This window comes from Colletotrichum destructivum, chromosome 5, assembly GCF_034447905.1.
Source record: "Colletotrichum destructivum chromosome 5, complete sequence".
NCBI lineage: Eukaryota > Fungi > Ascomycota > Sordariomycetes > Glomerellales > Glomerellaceae > Colletotrichum > Colletotrichum destructivum.
The window spans coordinates 2,457,841-2,479,354 of record NC_085900.1 but is presented as its reverse complement, the minus strand read 5'-3'; the positions used below and the strand labels follow the sequence as shown (position 1 = coordinate 2,479,354).

Below are 21,514 nucleotides of genomic sequence, written 5' to 3'. Positions count from 1 at the left end.
ACTTCTGTTAATCATGCCCTCCCTCACATCCACCCTCGTTTCTCTCCTCGTCTCGGCCGCGTCCATCGGCCAGGTCCGGGCGGTTGACCCGCTCGTCGACCTTGGGTACACAAAACTCCAGGGCGTCGCCGAGCCCGGCGGCGCGACCCGGTGGCTCGGGGTCCGGTACGCCGCGGCGCCGCTGGGCGAGCTCCGCTTCGCCGCCCCGGTCGACCCTCCGAACACGGCCGACGTAGTCGACGCTTCCAAGGTATGGAAGAATTCCCAAGTAGTGAAGGAAAAAAGAAGTTTAGCACTGGGCCGCCCACGGACTAACATAAAACCCACTCCCCCATCACAGTTCCGTCCCATCTGCCTCGCCCGGAGCGCGTCCGACTTCACGATGAAGCCCAACAAGCGCTTCACCGCCGCCGAGGACTGCCTGTACGTCAACATATTCGCGCCGTCCTCCGCCACGCCCGAGTCCCGGCTGCCCGTCATGTACTTCATCCAGGGCGGCGGCTTCCAGTCGCTGTCCAACGCAAACTTCAACGGCAGCGACCTGGCCCGCTTCGGCAACATGCTCGTCGTCCAGGTCAACTACCGCGTCGGGCCCTACGGCTTCCTGCAGAGCAAGGAGGTCATTGGCGGCGGCGCGAGCATGAACAACGGGCTCAAGGACCAGATTCAGGGGTTGAAGTGGCTGAAGAAACACGCCGCCGCCGTGAGTCCCATCCTTCCTCTCTCCTTGCGCCAGGCTTCCCGCCCCAAAAGGTGTTTGGTTGACTGACTGACGTGCCCCCAGTTCGGAGGAAACCCGGACCAGATGGTAGTCGTCGGCGACTCGGCCGGCGCGACCTCTGTGGCGCTGCTGATGTCGGCCTTTGGAGAAGAAGACCCGGGTCTGTTCCAGGGCGCCATCATGGAGTCCGTCTCGGTCGCCACCGTCCGCGACCTCGACCAGGGCCAGGAGCAGTACGACTGCCTGACCAAGGCCACCGGCTGCAACCGGCAGGCCGACTCCCTCGCCTGCCTGCGCAGCGTCAACGCCACGGCCCTCCAGACCGAGGACTGCCAGTTCAACCCCAACATCGACGGCGACCTCGTCAAGGCGCCCACCCTGCAGCGCTTCGCCGACGGCAAGTACCTCAAGGTGCCCACCATCGCGGGCACCTGCACCGACGAGGGCACCAAGAACGTGCCGCAGGACACCGACACTGTCGAGAAGGCCCTCAAGAACATGAACGACCAGGCCACGCAGTCCCTCAGCAACGACTCCCTCGCCCTCCTGAAAGAGACGTACCTCGACCGCCCGGCGCCCGTGTTCCCCAAGTCCGGCCGGCTGTGGCGCCAGCTCGCCAACGCCCACGGCGACTACCGCGCGCACTGCATCACCAAGATGCTGCAGGACGTCATGGCGCGCGACGGCGTCAAGACCTTCAACTACCGCTACGGCCCCATCGACGACGAGCAGGAGGCCCAGGGCTTCGGCGCCTACCACACGGTCGAGCTCAACGGCGTCTTCGGGCCGGCCAACACGGACGGCGCGCCGCCCAAGAGCTACGCCACCACCAACGCGCCCACCGTGACGCTGACCCAGGCCTACTGGGCCAGCTTCGTGCGCACCCTCGACCCCAACGCCGCCGCCATCCAGCCCGGCATGCCCGAGTGGCGGGCCTGGACCCTCGAGGGCAACGAGAGGCTGCTGTTCCAGAACAACACGGGCGTCATGGAGACCATGCCCGCGACGCAGCAGGCCAACTGCGTCATGCTGGCGCCCATGATCCCTTTTATCGAGATCCCCGCCACCGAGGCCCAGAAGGGGTCGGTCGAGCTGAGGCGCGCCCCCGAAGTGTCGCCCGCAACGGCCCCGGCTTCCGAACTCGGAAAGGGCGGCGTGACGGCCGGGAGCCAGAGCGGAATGAAGGAGGGCGGCAAGGGCAACGGCACGAAGCACGGCGGAGGCGAGGGCGGAGGCGAGGGCGGCGACAAAGGTGGCAAAGGCGGCGGCAAAGGCGGTGGCAAGGGCATGGGACAAGGGAACGGCACCAACTCGACACCTCCGACGGTGCCGCCGTTCAGCTCCGCGACGAAGGCGGACTTCGGCCTCTCGGGGTTCTTGTCTGTCATGGCCGTCGTGTGTGCTGGCCAGTTCATGCTGGCATGGTAGTAATGTGTGCCCTTACGAAGGGGAAGGCTATATTTTTTTTTATGCAAAGTATGTAATGTCGTTGGTCGTTTTCTCGTGACCGTGTTTCTATATCCGCGTTGCGTCCCTTCATCGTGTTCGTCTTGACTTCTCCAATGCTTAACCTACCTGCTACTTACTACCCTCAAACCACGCTCATAGCCGGGACTTGGGCGCCGCCGATCGAGCAATCAGCGCACGATCAAAGAGTTCCCCTTGGTGTATTGGCTGAGCGACCAGCCAGCCTTCGATGGCGGAGACCAGACCTTCGATCTCGTCAAAGGTGTTGCCGGCGTGGAGACAGATCCTGACCCGCTCACTTCCCGCCGGCACCGTAGGCGCGACGATGGGTCGGATCATGAAACCACGCCGCTGGCAGTGCTGCGCGAGACCGCGCGGGTCCGAGGTGAACAGGGGTATGATGGGGGACTTCGGCTTGCCCGGGGCCAGATGCATCAAGGTCCTCTCCGGTCGGTGCCGGTCCAGCAGCGTCAGCAGCAGGTCGTTGGTCTGGGCGACGAGGGACCAGAGGTGGCTGAGGAGGGCCTCGGAGTGGCCGTTGGCGATGAAGTCGTACGCCGTCTGGATACCCGCCAGCGACGTGAACGGCATGGCGGTGGTGTAGATGAGGCTACGGGCGTAGTTGACGAGATATGACCGGGTGATCTGAGAGCACAGAACGATGGCTGGTGTAATGTGAGGATGGGGGTTTTCTCGTCAAGACTCATCATGGATGGGGAGAGGGGGTGGAAAAGTACCTCCAGAGCAGCCCATTGCTTTACCGAATGTGTGCACACGGGCCCATACGCGGTCTTCGAGGCCCAGCTCGCACACCAGCCCCCGGCCTCTCTCGCCAAGCAAGCCTGTCGAGTGGGCTTCGTCGACGATGATGAGACCGTTCCCATGGGGCAGATGCCGTTCGACGCACTCGACAACCTCCTTCAAGGGCGCCACGTCGCCATCCATGCTGTAGACCCCCTCGACAGCAACAAAGACGCGTCGCGAGCCTTCCCTCACCTCTCGGCCCTCGTCGCCGTCGGTCAACGCCGAGAGCACCTCGCTCAGGCTCCGTGGCCACCGCCGGGCTTCCGCGGGGTCGACGGCGTTGTGCGCAAAGGCGATCTTCTTTGCGGCGCGGCTCAGCCTCATGCCGTCGTGCACGCTCGCGTGGATGAGCTCGTCATAGACGATGACGTCTCCTGGCTGGGGCGCGCAGCTAAAGAGGCCAACGTTGGCATCGAAGCCCGAGTTGAAGAGCAGGCCAGCCGCGCCGCGGTGGAAGGCGGCGACGTCCCTCTCAAGCGACTCGGCGAGGGGCGCGTTGCCGTCGAGCAGACGCGAGCCGCCGGAGCCGAGGAGGGGTGTGCCGCTTACGACCCTGTCGTGCCGCCCGCCATTGGGTGGCGGCGTCTCGGAGGAGGAGCCGAGGTGGGCCTCGATCCGGGCGAGGAAGCGGCGCCGGATATCCGGGTGGGTCGAAAGGGAGAGATAGGCGTTGGACGAGAAGTCGGCGGCGCCGGGCGGGACGAGGGTCAGTTTCCGGAGCTGGCTCTTGGATTCGCGGCGTGCCAGCAGGGCGGCGAAGACCCGGTCCAGACGGTCGCTCGCCGGCATGTTTGGGAGGGGGGGGGAAAGTATTCGGGCTTGTCGGGAGGAATGTGAGAAGTATCCGTCAGTATTCGTAGAGGGAACAGGAACCAGAGAAGCCTCAGGAACCTCAGGGACCATGGCAAGACCTCGGGCATTAGAGCGTTAGACCGCCACACGAGGGGTTTCTCCCCCTGACGACCTGCAGATCTTGCAGCGCGTGTAACCGAGAGAAACAATGCGAGAGATGCAAGACGCAGCAAGGAACCTTGGGTTACGTTACCTACAGTACAGTAGCTAGGTATCTGGCTGTAGGTAGTTGGGTACCTTGCGATAGGTACGTACCTCCATAGAGTGCCTTGGAACCCCCGCTACCCAACGCCCAACCTATGGCAGTGACAGTGGACCCAAACCTCCTTCCTTCCCCCCCCGGGCCGCACCGTTGGGAAAGCTCGACCATTGAAACTGCCTGTTTGGGTGAATGGGTCTTCTTTCGCTCTTAGTGGATTCAGGGCTGTCTGTACAGAACTAAAGATCTGATAGGTTCGGCTACAATCCAGGCTAGGACTTGTTCAGTTAGCTCACCTGCAGCTGCCAACCTCCCTAAACCCTCCTTAACGATCGCCTAAGATGTAGTCGCAAAATGACACAGCAATCGACGCTCTTCTCAACAAGTTCTAAGTTCCCCTCTGAACCATAATGGCCGACTGCCCCCCCGCGGTCTCTCGGCACAACAAATGCCGCAGCAGCGCCAAGGGTGTACCCCGCCTAGTTCCCCGGTGCCTCGGGAGTCGGAACTACAGGTTCGGTGACTCTAACACAGTCTTGCTTGGACCTCACAGAGCGGCTTCTAGAGAGACCGACGTGCTGCTCAACTTCAAGAGGGAAACTGTTCTTCACATACCCTATGGCAGCTTGATAGCACTCACCAAACTCCAAAGCCCTCAATGGCACCCGTCGGCGCTCTGCTCTGGCGTTCCCTCAGAACGTACCAGATCTACGGCGCCAACACCGACGTCGGCAAGACCGTCTTCGCCTCCGTCTTGTGCAACGCCGCCCGTAATCTCTGGCCCCATGAGAAGACGGCGTTCCTGAAGCCCGTTTCCACGGGCCCGGCAACCGAGGCCGATGACAGGTGTATGTGCCTGGCGTCACCCGGTGTTGAGCGAGTCTTTAGCTAACGCAGGAAACAGAACCAGACTTACAATGCTCTGCTCGTTTCCGTCACAATTCTCTCTGCTGACGCCCCGCCCTCCTCCTCCTCCAGTCACATCCAGCAGTTCGCGCCCGGCATCGCGAAGAAGACGCTGTTTCAGTTTGAGATCCCAGCAAGCCCCCATCTGGCGGCTGCCGCCTCGAACCAAGTATTTGCTTTCAACTCGTCAGTGCACCGTCATCACCTGCTGACAACCCTCGCAAAGCATACCCCGACAGACAACGAGGCCCTGCAGGGCATCTACGATTACTCATCACGCCGCGCCGCAAAGGGCCCCGGCTGGCTCTTCATCGAGACGGCCGGTGGGGTCCACTCGCCCGCTCCGTCCGGCACCCCGCAGGCCGACCTGTACGCCCCACTCCGCGTCCCCGTCGTCTTCGTCGGCGACGCCAAGCTGGGCGGCATCTCCCAGACCATCTCGGCCTTTGAGTCGCTCCGGCTACGCGGCTACGACGTCGAGTCCATCCTGCTCTTCCGCGACGACTACTACCAAAACCACGCCTACCTGACCGACTACTTTGCACGCGACCGCGGCATCCCCGTCGCCACTCTCGACCAGCCCCCGGCCCGCGCCGAGGATGCCAACGCCGACGCCGACGCCATGGCTCAGTACTACCGAGAAGCGGCCTCGAGCAATGTCATCAAGGGCACCCTGGATCACCTTCACGACCGCCACCTCGCCCGCATTTCCCGCCTCGAGAGCATGGCTCATGACGCCCACGACACCATCTGGTATCCCTTCACGCAGCACAAGGGCCTGACGCCCGACAAGATCACGGCAATCGACTCGGCCCACGGCGACAACTTCCAGACACTCGTTCCAGGGAGCCGCGCCGCGTCCGAGGACCACGCCCTGCTGCAGCCCTCCTTCGACGGCTCGTCTTCGTGGTGGACTCAGGGCCTCGGCCACGCGAACCCCAAGCTCACGCTGGCCGCTTCCTACGCCGCCGGCCGCTACGGCCACGTCATGTTCGCCTCCGCCGTCCACGAGCCGGCGCTCGCGCTCGCCCAGAACCTCCTGAAAGCCCTGCAGAACCCGCGTCTCGCCCGCGTCTTCTACTCAGACAACGGCAGCACCGGCATGGAGGTCGCCGTCAAGATGGGCCTCCGCGCCGCGAGAGTGCGGTACGGCTGGGCCGCCGGCGACCGGCTCGAGATCCTCGGCCTGAGGGGCAGCTACCACGGTGACACCATGGGCGCCATGGACTCGACCGAGCCGTCCGTTTTCAACGAGAAGGTTGAGTGGTACAACGGCAAGGGCTTCTGGTTCGACTACCCCTCAGTCATGTGCAAGGACGGAAGGTGGCAGGTCCGTGTGCCCGAGGCGCTGCGCGAGGAACTGGACGAGGGTCGGGAGTTCGCCGCCCTGTCGGACGTGTTTGACGTTTCCCTCAGGGAGGCGGCGCAAGAGGCCCGGTCGTACGAGAGGTACATCATCAAGGTGCTGGGCCGACTGCGCGACCAAGGCCGCAAGTTCGGCGCCCTCGTCATGGAGCCCGTCATTCTCGGGGCCGGGGGCATGATTATGGCGTGAGTCCGCACACACTATGTCACAGAGACGGTGCCATAGATACGAGGACGCATACTAACTGTTCTTATGCAGCGATCCCTTATTCCAACGGACGCTCGTCAAGGTCGTCCGCCAGCACCCAGAGCTCTTCGGCACCGCGACTCAGGCCCTTTCGACAAAGAAAGATGCCAACGGCTGGACCGGTCTCCCCGTCGTGTTTGACGAGGTCTTCACCGGGCTCACACGTCTCGGCCGCGTCTCGGCCGCCTCCTTCCTCGACGTCGACCCGGACGTCGTGGTCAACGCGAAGCTGCTGACAGGGGGCCTGGTGCCGCTGTGCACGACCTGCGCGTCCGACAGCATCTTCCGCGCGTTCGAGAGCGACGAAAAGAGCGACGCGCTGCTGCACGGCCATAGCTACACGGCGCACCCCGTCGGGTGCCAGGTGGCCGTCGAGTCGCTGCGCGAGTTGCAGAGGATGGACGAGGGCGGGGCCTGGGACTGGGCCAAGGCCGGCGGCGGCTGGGCGTCCGACGCTACCCCGTTCGCGGGTAATGGCGGCGGCGGCGGTGGCGGGCCCCCAGCCTGGTCGGTGTGGTCGCGCCCTTTCGTGGACTGGGTGTCGAGGCGGACGGGCCGCGTCGACGGCGTGTGGGCGCTGGGGTCCGTCCTCGCGATCCACATGCAAGACAGCGAGGGCGCCGGGTACTCGAGCACGGCGGCGGCGGACCTGCAGAGCGCTCTGCTCCGGGGCGAGGGCGGCGCGGGGGAGAGCGCGCGCTGGAACGTCCACAGCAGGGTTCTCGGCAACGTCCTGTACGTGATGACGAGCCAGACAACGGGGCGGGAGGATGTCCAGAGGTTGGAGGCTCTGCTCCGGAGAGCACTTTCGGGATAGCAAGGGAATGTATAGATATATTGAAGCCCCTATTGTATGATTATTCATGTCTCTCGGACGACCGTCAGTCCCGTGTGCTGATTCGGTTTCGCGGGCTGTGCATAGCCTCTTCCCTGCTCCAAGCCGGCGCCGTCGAGTGGTCATTTTTCCCGCCCTCCGCCTCCTCCATCTCTAGGAGCTGCGCATCAATAATCTGTAGGCTCCTCCAGTTGAGTTCTCACGTGCTCGTAATCGGTCTGGGGCATCGGCCCGGGTAATAGGTAGGAACTCTCACGGCGCCTCCGAAGAAGAGGACGGCTCGGTATCCACGATACTGGTGAACTGCGGCGGTCCGGTGGAGGTGCTGTTCACCTACGAGGTGACGGGGGGGGGGGGGGGGGCGGTGAGCGTGCCATGACTGACGAGTGTGTTTCCGCCGGCGGTGGTGGTGGACGTGAGAGTTGTGCACGCGGCCAAGGCGATGTAGAAAATCCCAACACTGCCGCCCTGGTGCAAGGCATGGCTGAGTCTTCCGCCGTCCTTGCGGTGGTTTTACTGATATGGGGGGGAGGGGGGGTCGTTGGTATCGAACATGAGCGCATGCATCGCAATCACACTCACTTACACAATACTCATCAGTCATCCGTATTGAGTAGCCTTTCGCAGCGTTTAGACAAGAGCCCTCGGCCGGCGGGCTGACGACGGGGTTTCTGCTGGCATGTCCTCCCGGCAGGTCACGGCATGTCACAAAAGGCTATCTGTAGATAGTATAGAAGGTATATCCACGGTGGAGGATACCCGTCCAACCGTCCCCCTCGTCAGTTATAGCAGAAAGGCTGCCGTATTCGACGGGATTCGGACAGCTGAACCGTCGTCCAGACACGATGGCCCAGTCCGACTGCGGCGATCTCGAGTCTTTTCAAGGCTTTTGACGGGTATGCTGGCCGACTCCGGCTCGAAACGAGGTCCGTCGAGGCATACCTCCTCGAGTGTCGGTAGCAGATCCTATTCCCTCTGTGGCAAAAGCAACCCCGACATCTCGGGCATCGGTGTATGACGATGGTCCCCCCTTTGTCTTTCTGATGCACAACGCGCTTCTTCTAACAATGTCACAGGTGAACCGCTAGACCCTCATCGGCTACGCGATCGAAGTCGTCCGCCGGCCTCCTCCCGGCCAGGCCCCTGCTGTGGAGCGTATTTCATCTACGCAGGATGCAGGCGGCCATGGTGGCTGAAGCTGACAATGTGATTTGGAGCAGACGAATATCGAGCCAGACGCTGGATGGGGAGAGCAACAGGAGGGAGATGTTCAGCAACGACCCATTCGTTAATGTCGTGGGAGAATGAGACTTTAAATGAGTTGGTTGTGTCGGCTGGCGTGTGTCGAGGCGTTGATAATTCCCACCATCCCCTCGGCAGCGTCGCTGTTTTCACGACTCCAAGCGGAAGCGACGCCGGTACAGGCCGGGATTCCCGTGCTATTGCCCACGGGAAAGTCAGGATATAAGGGAGGGGGGGTCAGGTCGTTCATTGTCAGAGTCAGGTAATGTGGGATCCTCCTCGGCCTTCAAGGCGTCAGTTTAACTCCGTGTCCGTGGTTATCGGCGCCGGTGATGGATGAGGGCGAGGGCCTGTAATGCGCGTGTAACTGCGAAAGGGTGCTGCATATGTATCCTCTGGGCCGGGGCATGCACTGCTGACGTATGTTACGTGTGCACGCCATTCACTGAGCCTCGGGGCCCAGCTCTGATGATCCTTCAACGGCAGATGGTGCAACTCTGTAGAGATCCGCTATGCGTTTCTTGTTGATGAATGATGCACGCGCGTATGCCGGTCTGCCGTCTTTCCGTCCCCCCTCCCCCTCCCTTGGTCTCTTCTCCATCCTGTATTCCCCTCTGCCATCCCTTGCCACTGCGTACTGCTGCTCACTCGAGAGGTGTGGGGGTTTCCTGGGCGACTTGCCGATAAGACGAAAGGATTCCAGGTTTCTCTCTCTCTCTCTCTCTCTCTCTCTCTCTCCGAGCCCTCCGAGACCAAAAAGCGGGTATGGGCGGCCCGTCTTAGCATCAAAAGCTTGACTTGGATGGATCGCCGCGGGCGCCGACCAGTGAGCAGCCAGAACGTCACGGGTTCCCCCTTCTCCGCTAACTTCTAGAAGATGGGCTCCATCGATGATGCCTATAGACTCGCATAGTGTGCATAGTGTACTGTAGTACACAGTTCTTCTCCCCAACAACAGCCATTGAATGGGGAGGAGGAAGTCCCGAGGCGCGGTTTCGCAATCCCTCAGTGGAGAACAAAGAGTGGAACGGAACTAATGCCGTGCTTGTCCCGTCTGTCTCCGCTTTAATTAGCGGCCGAATTCCGCCCTCTTCCCGCCCACATTCCCCCCCCCCCCCTTCCCTCACGTAGATACACCACTTACACGCACACACACACGCACATACGCACATACACCCCCCAGGAAACGGTTCAGTTCGCGGCTCGCCCCTTGGACACCACCGACCTCCATCATGAACTCTAAACAAGCAATTCGCTTCTCCACTCGCGGCGCCGGTGTCTACCTCCCTCGACTGCCGACCGCGCCGATGACGGCCCGGGCGCTCGTTGCTCATCGCTCGTCTTGTCGCAGCACGGTGGACACTCCACTCTCCAATCGAAGGCCATGTGCCCATGACGTCGTCGTCTCATCTTCACTCACCCTCCCCCCCTTCCGAGTTACCTCCTGATGAACGAACGGACTTGGGCATCATGGGCAATGCCGTCGCCGCGATGCTGGGGCCACTGAAACCATGATTAGTGAGGGGACACGGAGATTTTGAAGAAAAGAAGCTCCCCACGTAGCTAAGTCTAGTGTGTGTAAATATATATAAACACACAGAGCCGCAAACCTCATCAGCTTCACATCAACAACACGCTTTCTGTACTCACATAATTCTTACTTTCCATATTCCATCAAAACATCTCATACCATCATCTCATACTAGCATCTCATCATCATCATCGTTTTGTCGCAATTTACATTATATACCCATACTTACGATACCACCTCCATCAGCATGGCACAGCCCCAGTACGGAAGGCGTCTGATCCCCCAGGTCATCGACGACACCGCGAGGACGGAACCCGACGCCGAGTTCTTCTCCGTCCCGCGCTCCTCCGACCCCGCCGACGGCTGGCGGCCCATCACCTTTAAGCAGATCGCCAACGCCGTCAACCGGATAGCCCGGCGCATCATCGACAAGCGCGGCGTCCCCGCGCCCGGCACCTTCCCGACCCTCACCTACATCGGCCCCAACGATGCGCGCTACATGATCATCACCGTCGCCTGCATCAAGGCCGGGTACAAAGCCCTCCTCATCTCCCCGCGCAACTCCTTCGAGGGTCAGATGAACCTGTTTGAGCAGACCGACTGCAACATCATCTGCTTCGATGCCGCCTTCAAGGAAGTCGTCCAGCCCTTGCTGGAAGAGCGCCAGATGGATGCCATCATGGTCAGCTCCGCCGACGCCTGGCTGGCCGACGACGAGGTGCCGCACTTCCCCTACGACAAGACTTTTGACGAGGCCAAGAACGACCCCGTCGTCGTCCTGCACACCAGCGGCAGCACCGGCCTGCCGAAGCCCATCGTCGCCCGCGCCGGCATGCTCGCCGTCGCCGACGCCTTCCACGACCTCGACGACTTCATGGGCTCCGAGAACTGCGTCAAATCCATCATGCACGGCTCCCGCCTCTTCCTGCCCATGCCCCTCTTCCACGCCGCCGGCTGCTACATGTCCACCTTCGCCACCGTCTACTGGCGCCGCCCCGTCGCCCTCGGCTTTACTGACCGGCCCCTGACGCCCCAGACCGTCATCGACGCCGTCGAGCACGCGGCCGTCGACAACGTCATCCTGCCCCCCGCCATCCTCGAGGAGATGAGCCACATGCCCGAGGGCGTCGCCGCACTGAGGAGTCTCAAGCGCGTCAACTTTGGCGGCGGCAACCTGTCGCGCGAAGCCGGCAACAAGCTGGTCAAGGAGGGCGTCACCGTGGCCAGCGTCATTGCCTTTACCGAGTATGTTCCCGTCCCCCGTCCCCGTTCACTTTGCCAGTCAATAAGCCAAAGCACTTTGGACAAGATATACTGACAACATGTTTCACAGGGCCGCACCCCTGCCGTACTTCTTCCAGAAGAACCTTGACCTCTGGCAGTGGTTCATCATCGACTCGGACCGTCTGGGCGTCGACTGGCGCCCGGCCAGCGGCGAGGACGACGACATCTACGAGCAGGTCCTCGTCCGCAAGCAGCCCGATGACCCCCTCCAGGGCATCTTCTACACCTTCCCCGACGCCCGCGAGTACAACACCAAGGACTTGTACCGCAAGCACCCGACCCTGCCCAACCACTGGACCTACTACGGCCGGTCCGACAACATCATCGTCTTCTCCAACGGCGAGAAGCTGAACCCCGTCACCATCGAGGAGATCGTCACGGGCCACCCGCGCGTCCGGGGTGCCGTCGTCGCCGGCGCCATGCGCTTCCAGCCCCTCCTGATCCTCGAGCCGGCCGAGCCGCTGACGTCGCAGGAGGACGTTGACGCCTTCATCGACGACGTCTGGCCCCTCGTCGTCAAGGCCAACAAAGAGACCGTCGCCCACGGCCAGATCGGCCGCGCCTTCATCGGCGTCGCCAGCCCGGACAAGCCCTTCCCGCGCGCCGGCAAGGGCACGATCCAGAGGCCCATGGCCCTGAAGCTCTATAAGGACGAGATCGATGCCTGGTACGACAAGGCCGAGGACGGCGCCGACTCGCTGTCGGTGCACGTCGACGTCACCTCCCAGCAGACCATGATCGACTCCATCGAGCGCCTCTTCCAGCAGACCCTCGGCAGCCGCCCGCTGTCGGCCGACTCGGACTTCTTCAGCGCGGGCATCGACTCCATGCAGGTCATCAACGCCTCCCGCCTCCTCCGCAAGGGGCTCGAGGCCGCCGGCGCCAGCATCACCGCCGACGCCATCGCCACCAGGGTCATCTACGCCCACCCGACGCCCCGCCAGCTGGCCGCCTACCTCATGGACCGCGTGAATGCCACCGCCACCGCCAACGGCAACGACGACGGCGAGAACCACGACATCCACGCCATGGAGGCCCAGCTGTCCAAGTACACCCGCGACCTGCCCGAGAACCCCGTCGTCGCCGGCACCGCCAACAAGCCCCCGCCCGCGGACCGCGGCCAGACCGTGCTCGTCACGGGCACCACCGGCGCCCTGGGCTCCTACCTCCTCGACTTCCTCGAGTCCGACCCGGCCGTGTCCAGGGTCGTCTGCCTCAACCGCAGCGAGGACAGCGCGGCGCGCCAGGCCAAGATGAGCGCCGACCGCGGCCTCGCGTCCACCTGGACCAAGGCCGAGTTCCTCTGCGCCGACCTGTCCAAGAGCACCCTGGGGCTCGCGCCCGAGGTCTACGACCGCCTCCTCCGCGACGCCGACCGCGTCATCCACAACGCCTGGCCCGTCAACTTCAACATCTCGGTCGAGACGTTCGAGCCGCACATCCGCGGCGTCCGCCACTGGGTCGACTTCTCCCTGCGCGCCGCCAAGAACGTGCCCGTCGTCTTCATCAGCAGCATCGGCACCGTCGACACCTGGGCCGGCCCCGGCCCCGTCCCCGAGGCCCGCCTGCTCGACCTCTCCCTCCCGAGCACGGGCTACGGCCGCTCCAAGCTCGTCAGCTCCCTCATCCTCGACGAGGCCACCCGCTGCGCCGGCGTCCCCACTGCTGTCGTCCGCGTCGGCCAGGTCGCCGGCCCCGTCTCCCGCGACGGCGTCTGGAACCGCCAGGAGTGGCTGCCCACCATCGTCGCCAGCTCCAAGTACCTCGGCGTCCTCCCGGCCGACCTCGGCGCCATGACAACCGTCAACTGGACCCCTATCGAGGGCATCGCCCGCCTCATCCTCGAGGTCTCGGGCGTCGCCCAGACCGTGGCCCTGCGCGACGTCGACGGCTACTTCCACGGCGTCAACCCGCGCACCGTCCCCTGGGCCGATCTCGCCGCCGCCGTCAAGTCCTACTACGGCGACGACGTCATCCGCGACATCGTCCCCTTTGAGGAGTGGGTGCGCCGCCTCGAGGCGAGCGCCGGCGCCACCGACGACATGGACCGCAACCCGGGCGTCAAGCTGCTCGACTTCTACCAGGGCCTGGCCGCGGCCGCGGGGCACGGCGTGGAGTTCTCGATGGAGAGGACCGTCAAGAGCAGCAGGACCATGAGGGAAATGCAGGCCGTGACCCCCGAGCTGATGCAGAACTGGTGCAGGCAGTGGGCGTTTTAGAAGTTTTAGAGAGTGGTTGTTTCTAGTGGGATTCTTTTTTGGCTGGGTGGGATAGGCGTTATTACTGCATTGTAGAGATGAAGCGATTATTCAATATTTTTGGAAATGGATTTTACTTAACCATGTGTTGCAATCGTGTTCCATGTTTCGTCTCGCCTCCGAACTGATCTCGATCAGTTATATTTGTCTGGGCCTCTCCAAGTTCTCCTTCAACCAAGAGAGCCCGATGCAAAAGAGTCTCAACTTTGTATCTCTCAAATGCTTCTTCCAACCCCTCCTCCGTCAAATGCGCCTCGTGGTCAGTAGGTTACTCGCCTCAGACTCCCTTCTCCATCTCCTCCATTACTCTGTCGTAGAACCCCAGCTTCCCAGTGCTGGTAAACGCTCCGTACAAGTAGGCCAGAGCCTGACTTCGGTCGCTGCTGAGGTGAGCCGAGAGCAGGTCATCACCACCGCCGTCCCGTTCGGCCGACTTGAACATCTCGACGTACTCCCGCCGCTCGCGCCATCTTTCCCTCGCGTCTTGGCCGAGAGGCTGCCCGTCCTGGCTGTAGTGCTGGGGCAGATCGAACGAGGGGGGCATGGCCTGGAGGAACTCGGGGAACGCGACCAGCTCCCAGGGGACCGTGCCGGCGTCCTCCCAGTCGATGACGCCGGTCACGTTGAAGCTGGCCTTGTCGACCATGATGTTGCTGCGGAGGAAGTCGCCGTGGCACAGGGGGGACGGCCCCTCGTTGTGGCGAGAGCGCCGGCTGGCCATCGCCTTAATCCGCCGCGGGAACCCGTCGATAATGGCGACCATGTGTTCGGCCACTATAGGGCCCCTCTGCATCATGCGCGTTATCGTTTCCTTGTCCCGCTTAAACTCAACGGTGTCGGCCCAGGCCTTAAAGAAGGCCGCTGCTGTGTCGAACGGGCTGCCGATCCCCAGCAACGGGCCGGACTTGTATCCGCCGTCCGGGCTTCGGGTAATAGTACCGATTTTGGGGAGGCTCAACGCCGTCATCTGGACCTGTGTTGGGTTGTATGTGAGTGAGTGAGTGAGTAGGTGATAAGTTGTGGGCTTATGAACAAAAAGGGGCTAGGCTACTGGAGACGAACATGACACTTGGCGACTGACTGGTAAAACGTCTGTCGATATCATGTGGGTATCACACCGCGGTGTTCTCCGTAGCCGCCGAGGGCGTCCATGGCGACGATGCCGGGGAGTATCTCGATGAGCATGAAAGGAACCGCGGCAGCGTTGTCCTCGTCCGTGTCGTATGCCAAAATCCGGGGCACGGGGAGGCTGGAACGCTCCGTGATGAACTGCATCGTCGCGACTTCGGTACCGAGCTCGATGCGGCCCGCTTGGGGCGGCCCGCCTCTCTCGATCGGCACCCGGGCCGCCCACCGCGTCTGGTCGGAGCACTCGAGTTCGCGGACGACGTTGTTGAGCCCGCTCGCGACCCGGTCCAGGGCCACACATTTCAGGCCACGGTTGGCGCTCAAGGCGATCGAGCACAGCCGGTCCCACCGGACACGTCGGAAACAACTGGCGGTTTGAGCATCACTGTACTGGAGGAAACCGTGGACCGTTGTCCAGGAGGCTGATGGATCTGCGGCCATGGGTGTGTGGCGTTCTATATCGGAACGATGAACCATTGACTTTCTTGCAGACAGCGGATTGATGCAACACGAAGTGAGGTTCCATTTGGGCTATATGTTATATATAGGTAGCAACTGTGAAGGGCTGCTGCGTCCCTGTGTCCGGCTGGACGAGTCTAGACTCGTTCATCTGCAAGTATGCGGTGTGCACCTTGCCAAACTGATGGTACCTATGCATACATGCCTGCTGCTGCATACAAATAAGAAGCTCAAGCACATTGGTGACACCAATTGCAGCCATTTCGGGTCTGAAGCCAAACCAAGGCCTAGTAGAATGCACAGGCTACCTACCTCCTCACGGTCTTGTTTTGGGGATATGACTGTATTCACATACATGTAGTAACAATCCCCCTCTAGCTCTTGTCCCATCCGTCCTCGAAAATGCAGTTGTCGCAGGCTAGCTCGATGACGAACGGCTTATTTGTCCTCTTGTCGAAGCTTACTTGCCGATGCGGATGAAAGATCCAGTTCTTTTCCACGCCTATGTCGCAATGACTTGGTACATGCAATAATCCGCGACCGTCTTTTACTATCCAGATGCCTGTGTGGCCCCGACGGTAGCCACGTGAGACTTGACATGCGCGTTTGATTATGGCGTCGCAACCGCCATCTTGGGAACTGACGTTCGCATTGTTCACGTCGAACAAATGCTCGTTAACCACGACGAATTTATCCCGACCAGCAAATGACATAAAGGAATAGAGTAAGGGAAAATTTGGACGAGACTTTGTTAGTACCATCTTTTCGAGAAGCCTCCCACCCTCCGCAGCAAAGAGATCAACTTGGTAACCTCCGGCATCGACGTTATCGCTGTCATCGTCATCATCGTGGCGTAACAAGTCGAAGGCAAAAACTGCAATCATCGATCCGACCGAGTTGAGCGCCATGGATTGCAGAGTGTTATCAAACTTCTTGGTCCACATGACTGCGCCCGAGTCCAGGTCCATGAGTTGGAGAGTTGACCACAGGAGCAAGACCAAATGTTTCCCACCGGGCGCAATTCTCAGCTGCACGTTGAAGCTGTACTCGCTCCCCTCGGCCTCCACATTCCGCACCCAGCGGACTTGAAGTGAAGGGAAATCCCAAACCGTAACCCGAGGCTTTTCCAAGTCTTCGCCCATCGCAAGGTGGCCACCGCACGGGGAGAAGGATAGGCAACTTTGGCTACGGTGAGCCGGTTGGTCGTAGCCACGACTGTGCGTTTGTTCGAAGTGGCTTGACGATGGCAAGCTCTGGTAAATGATCAACTCCTCGGGCAACGCGACAGCCACGAACCTGCTGTCTGGACTCCATTCGGCTGTGACGCAATCATACACTTTGCTCAACGATGGCCTCGGATCTACGCACAGGCAAGCCGTGAGGTCTCCCCCGTTGGCAGTGTTGATGTTCCACACCTTGAGACTGCCCCGTCCAGAAATCATAGCGACACGGGTGCCATCAGGCGAAGAAACCAGTTGCAGAAAACGAGGATCTAACGGTGCATCTACACTGTGCTCTGATTTATCTTGTTGGCTAGCGTTTTCGAGATGGTCTATGTCGATGACTTTTACCTCGCCTTCGAAGCGGTTGATGGCGAGGATTTGTTTGCCATCTGGAGACCAACAGGGATCGCAGACGTTGTCAATTTCAGCTATCAACTGGGGCGAATCGCGAAGACCGTCCCAAAGAGACAGTTTGAATGTATCGTCGACGATTGCCAGCATCTCGTTCTTGTTGAAGCTTGGTCTCTGGGAGATGCCCAAAGTCACGTCCAGATGATACGTCGGAGAGTCACTCGATCGATCCAAGTCCCATGCGTATGCATCTTTCGAAACCGTGTCTAACTTCAATGAGTACGTCGATTTTTCGACCACGCCTACGGCTGCCAGCAGTAAGTTCTTAGGCGAAATTGCCAATTCGCCGAACACGAAGCCGTCGGGTGCCGGTATCTCTCGAACTCGGAGTCCAGACCCAGCATCGTATATTTCAATATTGTCAGACTGGCCTAGCGTGGTGAAAGCAAGAAATGTCCCATCGGGCGAGTAGGCCACGCTGAGATCATTGGGAAAAGTGACCGTGTCCTCAACCTGTAATGGGGACTGGTAATCACTCGGGCGAGAATACCAGGAAGCGTGCCAGTCATGCACGACATGATGATCCTCATCCAACAGACAAACGCGGCCTTCTTCGAACGCAGAGACCGTCCGACCCGTTACCGAAACGGCAAGATATGTGATTGGAGAGTCAGACAGGTGTACGGGCGTTTTGCGGTCCTGCTCAAAGTCCCAAAAGATGATGGTACCTGACTGAAGACCGACAGCAAGTCTGGTGTTGCTAACAAAGACCACACACAATGGACTGCTATCGAACTCGCTGAGTGTTTCCAGAACTGTTCCAGATACTGTTCTTAAAACATCGATCTCTTTTCCGGTGGCCGCTGCCACTATGCCACCGTCCGGCGAGAAAGCCACTGAGCCAATATCTTGGCGATACCGTTTGATCGGCCGTGAGGTGGCGTTCCAGTCTAGCGCCGCTCCAGGGGCTTTGAGAATCCATTCCGGGATCTCGGGCCAAAACGTCTTTCTGATGACTGAGTTCTGGGGGGAATAGAGCAGCGCGGACGAGTAGACTTGACACGGCGTCAAGTCGATGATGTATTTGTGCTCGACCAAGAACCGCCAGGCGTCTCTCAGAAAGCTGGCCGCATCGGTGTTCAGGGAGTAGAGGTCTTGAAGCGCCATGACTTCTTCAACGACCTGTTCAATCTTGCCGAGCCAGCTCATCGCTTCGACCCAATGAACAAAGTGTTGGGAGAGGAAATCATACACCTTGTCCTTCGTGCGGTCGGTTTTGTGGCTTCTGTGTAAGTGATGGACCCAATAGATGCATGAGTACTCTAGATGGCGAGGAATGTGTCGCTTTATGTGATCAGATGGGACATCTTCTCGATAAACTCCAGGCTCGTTCAGTTGACATATGTCGTTTTTCAAGCAGAACTCTTTGCCGGGTTTGTTGCTCATGACTTCCAGACAGCAGTCCAGCAGTTCGCCATGCTTGGACTGTTCTTCGATCCAGAACCGGTTCTTCCCACCTGGGTTGGCTAGCAGATACTCTCTGAACGACAAGTGGAAGAGACTGATGGGGCTATCAGAGTCGTTGTCTTCGGGCACGTTCAGCACGGAATGCAGGTTGTTCAGGTGGCAGACAACCTTATCCGAATCAGTTTGAAGAAGTTGGGACAGGTATCGAAGGGGAAGCGGGTCTGCCAACAAGATGATAGACCCGACAATTCTGCGAAACTGTACAAGTTCGGATTCTTGCCTGGCATCGTTTAGTCCTCGCAGGATTTGTTCCAAGACTGGCTTGTAGGTTGTCTCGATATCTGTTGCACCTTGGCTGCGTTCCATGAATTCCTCTAGCTGCGCTCGAGGGCTGAATCGCCGACTTGGGTCGTTGATGAACTTGCAAATGGTGGCCGCATATATGAACAGAGGCGTGGAGAGCTCAACGAGTCGCATTACAGCGTCCTCCCCCGGCCACTCCTGGGGTATTTGATATGAAGATCGTATCTGCTCGAGATGGCTTTCCAGGAAAACCCCGATGTCGTGCTTGATGATTGATTCGGGTATGTTGTGTAGGGCTAAACTTTGGTGCGAATCCCGAGGAATCTCATCGCGGAATCCCAATCGGATCGGGACTTCCGGCCGGCTGGTAAGGAAGACGCGCATGTTGAAGCCTTTTACGGAGGCCATACTTGCGAGAAGGTTGATAATCATACGACTTCTTTCACATCGGGTGTCGGCTCCGGTGAGGTTCTCTGCTTCGCATTCGTCCAGAGCGTCAACGACTAGGACCAGCGTGGGAACCAGAAGCCCTTCAGGCTCGAAGGTTTTCAGAGGCTCCAACACTAGACTGCTGAACTGTGTGCGAAGAGCCTTGCCGGGCAGGTCAGGGTCCTTTTGGATGGCCGCTAAGATGAGATCCTTAAGCTTGGGAACCCTCCGTGCGAGCTGCCTTGCGATTGTCGTGACGAAGAGGTTCGCCGTATTACGCCCATCTCGGGTTTTGTTGAAGAAAAAGCTTGCGCCTAGCTGGTTTCTCTCTGCAAAGGTGTGTGCAACCGTCTGGGAGATGGTGGACTTTCCGGCCCCGGCAGGACCGCACAGCCAGAAAACGCATTTCCCCTCTGGGGTATCGGCCCAGCTGGCAACCTGACGAAGCAAATCCATTCTCGTCTCTGGGTGACAGCGCGGCTCTAGCTCATTGTCGTAGTCATCAAAAGCCGCGCCCTTTGCAAAAGGAAGGTTGGCAACGTCGAGGGCATCTTCTATCCGCCGAGCGATGTTGCTAGTCAAGCAAGTTAGCACTTGCATCAGCTGGAGCCAGACGGACATTGAGAGTGATTCGATCCCATTCTGTTGCGAGTGACGTAGATATCATTTGAAGCACTCACACTTGGTCAATGGACAATGCTGTTTGGAACATCTCTCGCCAACGATGCAGCGCCGAAATGGCCTCTGACACCTCTGTACTGGAGAGCGGCCATTTGAGAGCCCCTACATAGCGTTTCCACCGGCTCGCGTTCGGCTCTTGGTCCAACTTTGCCGTCAAATCTTGCAACATCTTCCCGCAGCTGGTCAGGTTCTTGTGGAGCTTTTGGGATGAATCCAGCTGATGTCTGACGCTCGCAGACTTGATATCATCACTGAGTAGATCTTGGATCTGTTTGAGGATTTGTGCGAGAGCATCGTTCTCCGTCGCGAGTCTTCTGATTTCGTCTTTCGACCCCCGGACCTTTTTGATGTAGTCGACGCATTGCCGACCCAACTTCGCGGATATCTCAACGAGCGCTACAATGCTGGCGGCCGCCCCAACCGCCTCCATTGTTACGCTTATTGCGACCAGAAGCCGGTTTCTCAGTGTCAATAACCAGGAAAATACGAAGATGACTGACTACCTGGCGCCTCGGTTTCAGTGGTGTTGTGGTCGCGCGGTCAGGCAGGAAAGATGCTTCCAAGCGCTGTATCGCAGAACGCTTGTTTGAAGTGCACTCTGGTTAGGAGTGAGTGACCCTTCCCGAGTTCCCTGAGGGATGTGGCAAGCGTGTTTGATATCGCGAAACCTTGTAATCTCGATCGTCAGGCTGTGAAGTTGGGAGAAACTCGCGGGCACCAGAGGAGGAAGAGGGGGAGATAGAGGGAAACACGCCTGAGGCATTCTCGCGGCGATTGTTATGCAGCTGTAAGCTAAACAAGCCAACGAGATGTTCTGCCACTCACACCCGCATGCTGACAGCGCCAGCCTCGGGAGCTTGCAGCCAATCCATATCAAGAATTGTGCTCCAGGCGACGGCCTGACCGATGCCCGACCCGCCAGAGCCTGATCCGAGATAAACATTGGCAAGTCCATCAAAATAAGCCAGTGCTTGCGGGCGAGTGACGAAAGGGCTGTCCGCTATTGGTGAACTCCAAGGCCAGACAGGCTATCGGTTGTGTTTCTTGGATCAGTTCGTTAGACGGAGAAGGACTGTCTGTGCAAGGTTAAGTGAGGGTTAGTTAGGTGCACATTTAAAAACGGTCCCATGATGACTATCTGGTGTTTAGGTCGATGAGACAGACATCTTGATGAACGGGTTTGAGGTTCCGGTCATTAAAGTAGCACAGAAACACCAACACAGATAAAGACAGACACATTTGGAAAGGATGGGAAACAGAGGAAGGACCGAGAAGACAAAAATATCAACACGGACAAAACACATTGCGCCGAGGGGGAATCGAACCCCCGGCTCCCCGACGCTGCTGGATGGCAACGGAGAATTTTACCACTAAACCATCGGCGCTGTTGTTAAATTAGTCCTCAAGATTATTGTCTATGATTCATCTGCCTGTCCTCTCAGCCTTCGGCGCTCATGTTCTCTTCGGACCAGCAACAACAGAGCATGTATGTATATTCACCACCTAATCTCTCGTCGCCGCTTCAACCGTTCCGCCTCGTCCTCCTCCTTGATCTCCGGCCAGAACGGGTGGTCATCCTTCCATACTCCCCACCAATAGAGGACGCTCCTCTTCCTCCGCCGCGGCGACGGCGGCTCGGTGTAGAAATCCCACTCGGCGAAGATCATGGCGTCGGAGAAGCTGTACCGCCTCTCCCTCATAAGAAATGCAACAAAGCGTATCCTGGCCACGAGTGTTATCGCCCTCAGGCCGATTAAGCTGA

The 21,514-nt window shown here is 59.6% G+C and overlaps 6 protein-coding genes across 6 annotated transcripts; 3 read left to right on the top strand and 3 right to left on the bottom strand.

Moving 5' to 3' along the window:
• Positions 1 to 13: 13 nt before the first annotated feature.
• Positions 14 to 2,313, top strand: CDEST_08311 (Putative carboxylesterase, type B, carboxylesterase type B, carboxylesterase type B, active; the record flags this gene model as incomplete). Its single annotated transcript, XM_062924470.1, has 2 exons — positions 14 to 703; positions 785 to 2,313. 2 exons carry the CDS (start codon positions 14 to 16, stop codon positions 2,147 to 2,149), a joined length of 2,055 nt encoding a protein of 684 aa, XP_062780521.1. The 3' UTR covers positions 2,150 to 2,313.
• On the bottom strand, positions 1,976 to 3,974 carry CDEST_08310 (Putative aminotransferase, class I/classII, pyridoxal phosphate-dependent transferase, major). Its single transcript, XM_062924469.1, has 2 exons — positions 2,926 to 3,974; positions 1,976 to 2,853 (listed from the first exon to the last, which is right to left on the bottom strand). Exons 1-2 carry the CDS (start codon positions 3,893 to 3,895, stop codon positions 2,324 to 2,326), a joined length of 1,500 nt encoding a protein of 499 aa, XP_062780520.1. The 5' UTR covers positions 3,896 to 3,974; the 3' UTR covers positions 1,976 to 2,323.
• Positions 3,975 to 4,463: 489 nt separating this feature from the next.
• Positions 4,464 to 7,513, top strand: CDEST_08309 (Putative dethiobiotin synthase BioD, aminotransferase class-III). The gene is made up of 4 exons (XM_062924468.1): positions 4,464 to 4,889; positions 5,022 to 5,118; positions 5,176 to 6,500; positions 6,574 to 7,513. The coding sequence occupies exons 1-4, from the start codon at positions 4,702 to 4,704 to the stop codon at positions 7,376 to 7,378; spliced, it is 2,415 nt and encodes an 804-aa protein (XP_062780519.1). The 5' UTR covers positions 4,464 to 4,701; the 3' UTR covers positions 7,379 to 7,513.
• Positions 7,514 to 9,793: 2,280 nt separating this feature from the next.
• Positions 9,794 to 13,754, top strand: CDEST_08308 (Putative AMP-dependent synthetase/ligase domain, phosphopantetheine binding ACP domain, AMP-binding). The gene is made up of 2 exons (XM_062924467.1): positions 9,794 to 11,414; positions 11,503 to 13,754. Exons 1-2 carry the CDS (start codon positions 10,417 to 10,419, stop codon positions 13,670 to 13,672), a joined length of 3,168 nt encoding a protein of 1,055 aa, XP_062780518.1. The 5' UTR covers positions 9,794 to 10,416; the 3' UTR covers positions 13,673 to 13,754.
• Positions 13,755 to 13,988: 234 nt separating this feature from the next.
• CDEST_08307 (Putative aminoglycoside phosphotransferase, protein kinase-like domain superfamily) lies at positions 13,989 to 15,280 on the bottom strand (the record flags this gene model as incomplete). The annotated part of the gene is made up of 2 exons (XM_062924466.1): positions 13,989 to 14,684; positions 14,828 to 15,280. 2 exons carry the CDS (start codon positions 15,278 to 15,280, stop codon positions 13,989 to 13,991), a joined length of 1,149 nt encoding a protein of 382 aa, XP_062780517.1.
• A 284-nt stretch (positions 15,281 to 15,564) lies between these two features.
• On the bottom strand, positions 15,565 to 20,446 carry CDEST_08306 (Putative fungal domain of STAND protein). The gene is made up of 2 exons (XM_062924465.1): positions 19,752 to 20,446; positions 15,565 to 19,645 (listed from the first exon to the last, which is right to left on the bottom strand). The coding sequence occupies exons 1-2, from the start codon at positions 20,180 to 20,182 to the stop codon at positions 15,673 to 15,675; spliced, it is 4,404 nt and encodes a 1,467-aa protein (XP_062780516.1). The 5' UTR covers positions 20,183 to 20,446; the 3' UTR covers positions 15,565 to 15,672.
• Between the last annotated feature and the right edge of the window lie 1,068 nt (positions 20,447 to 21,514).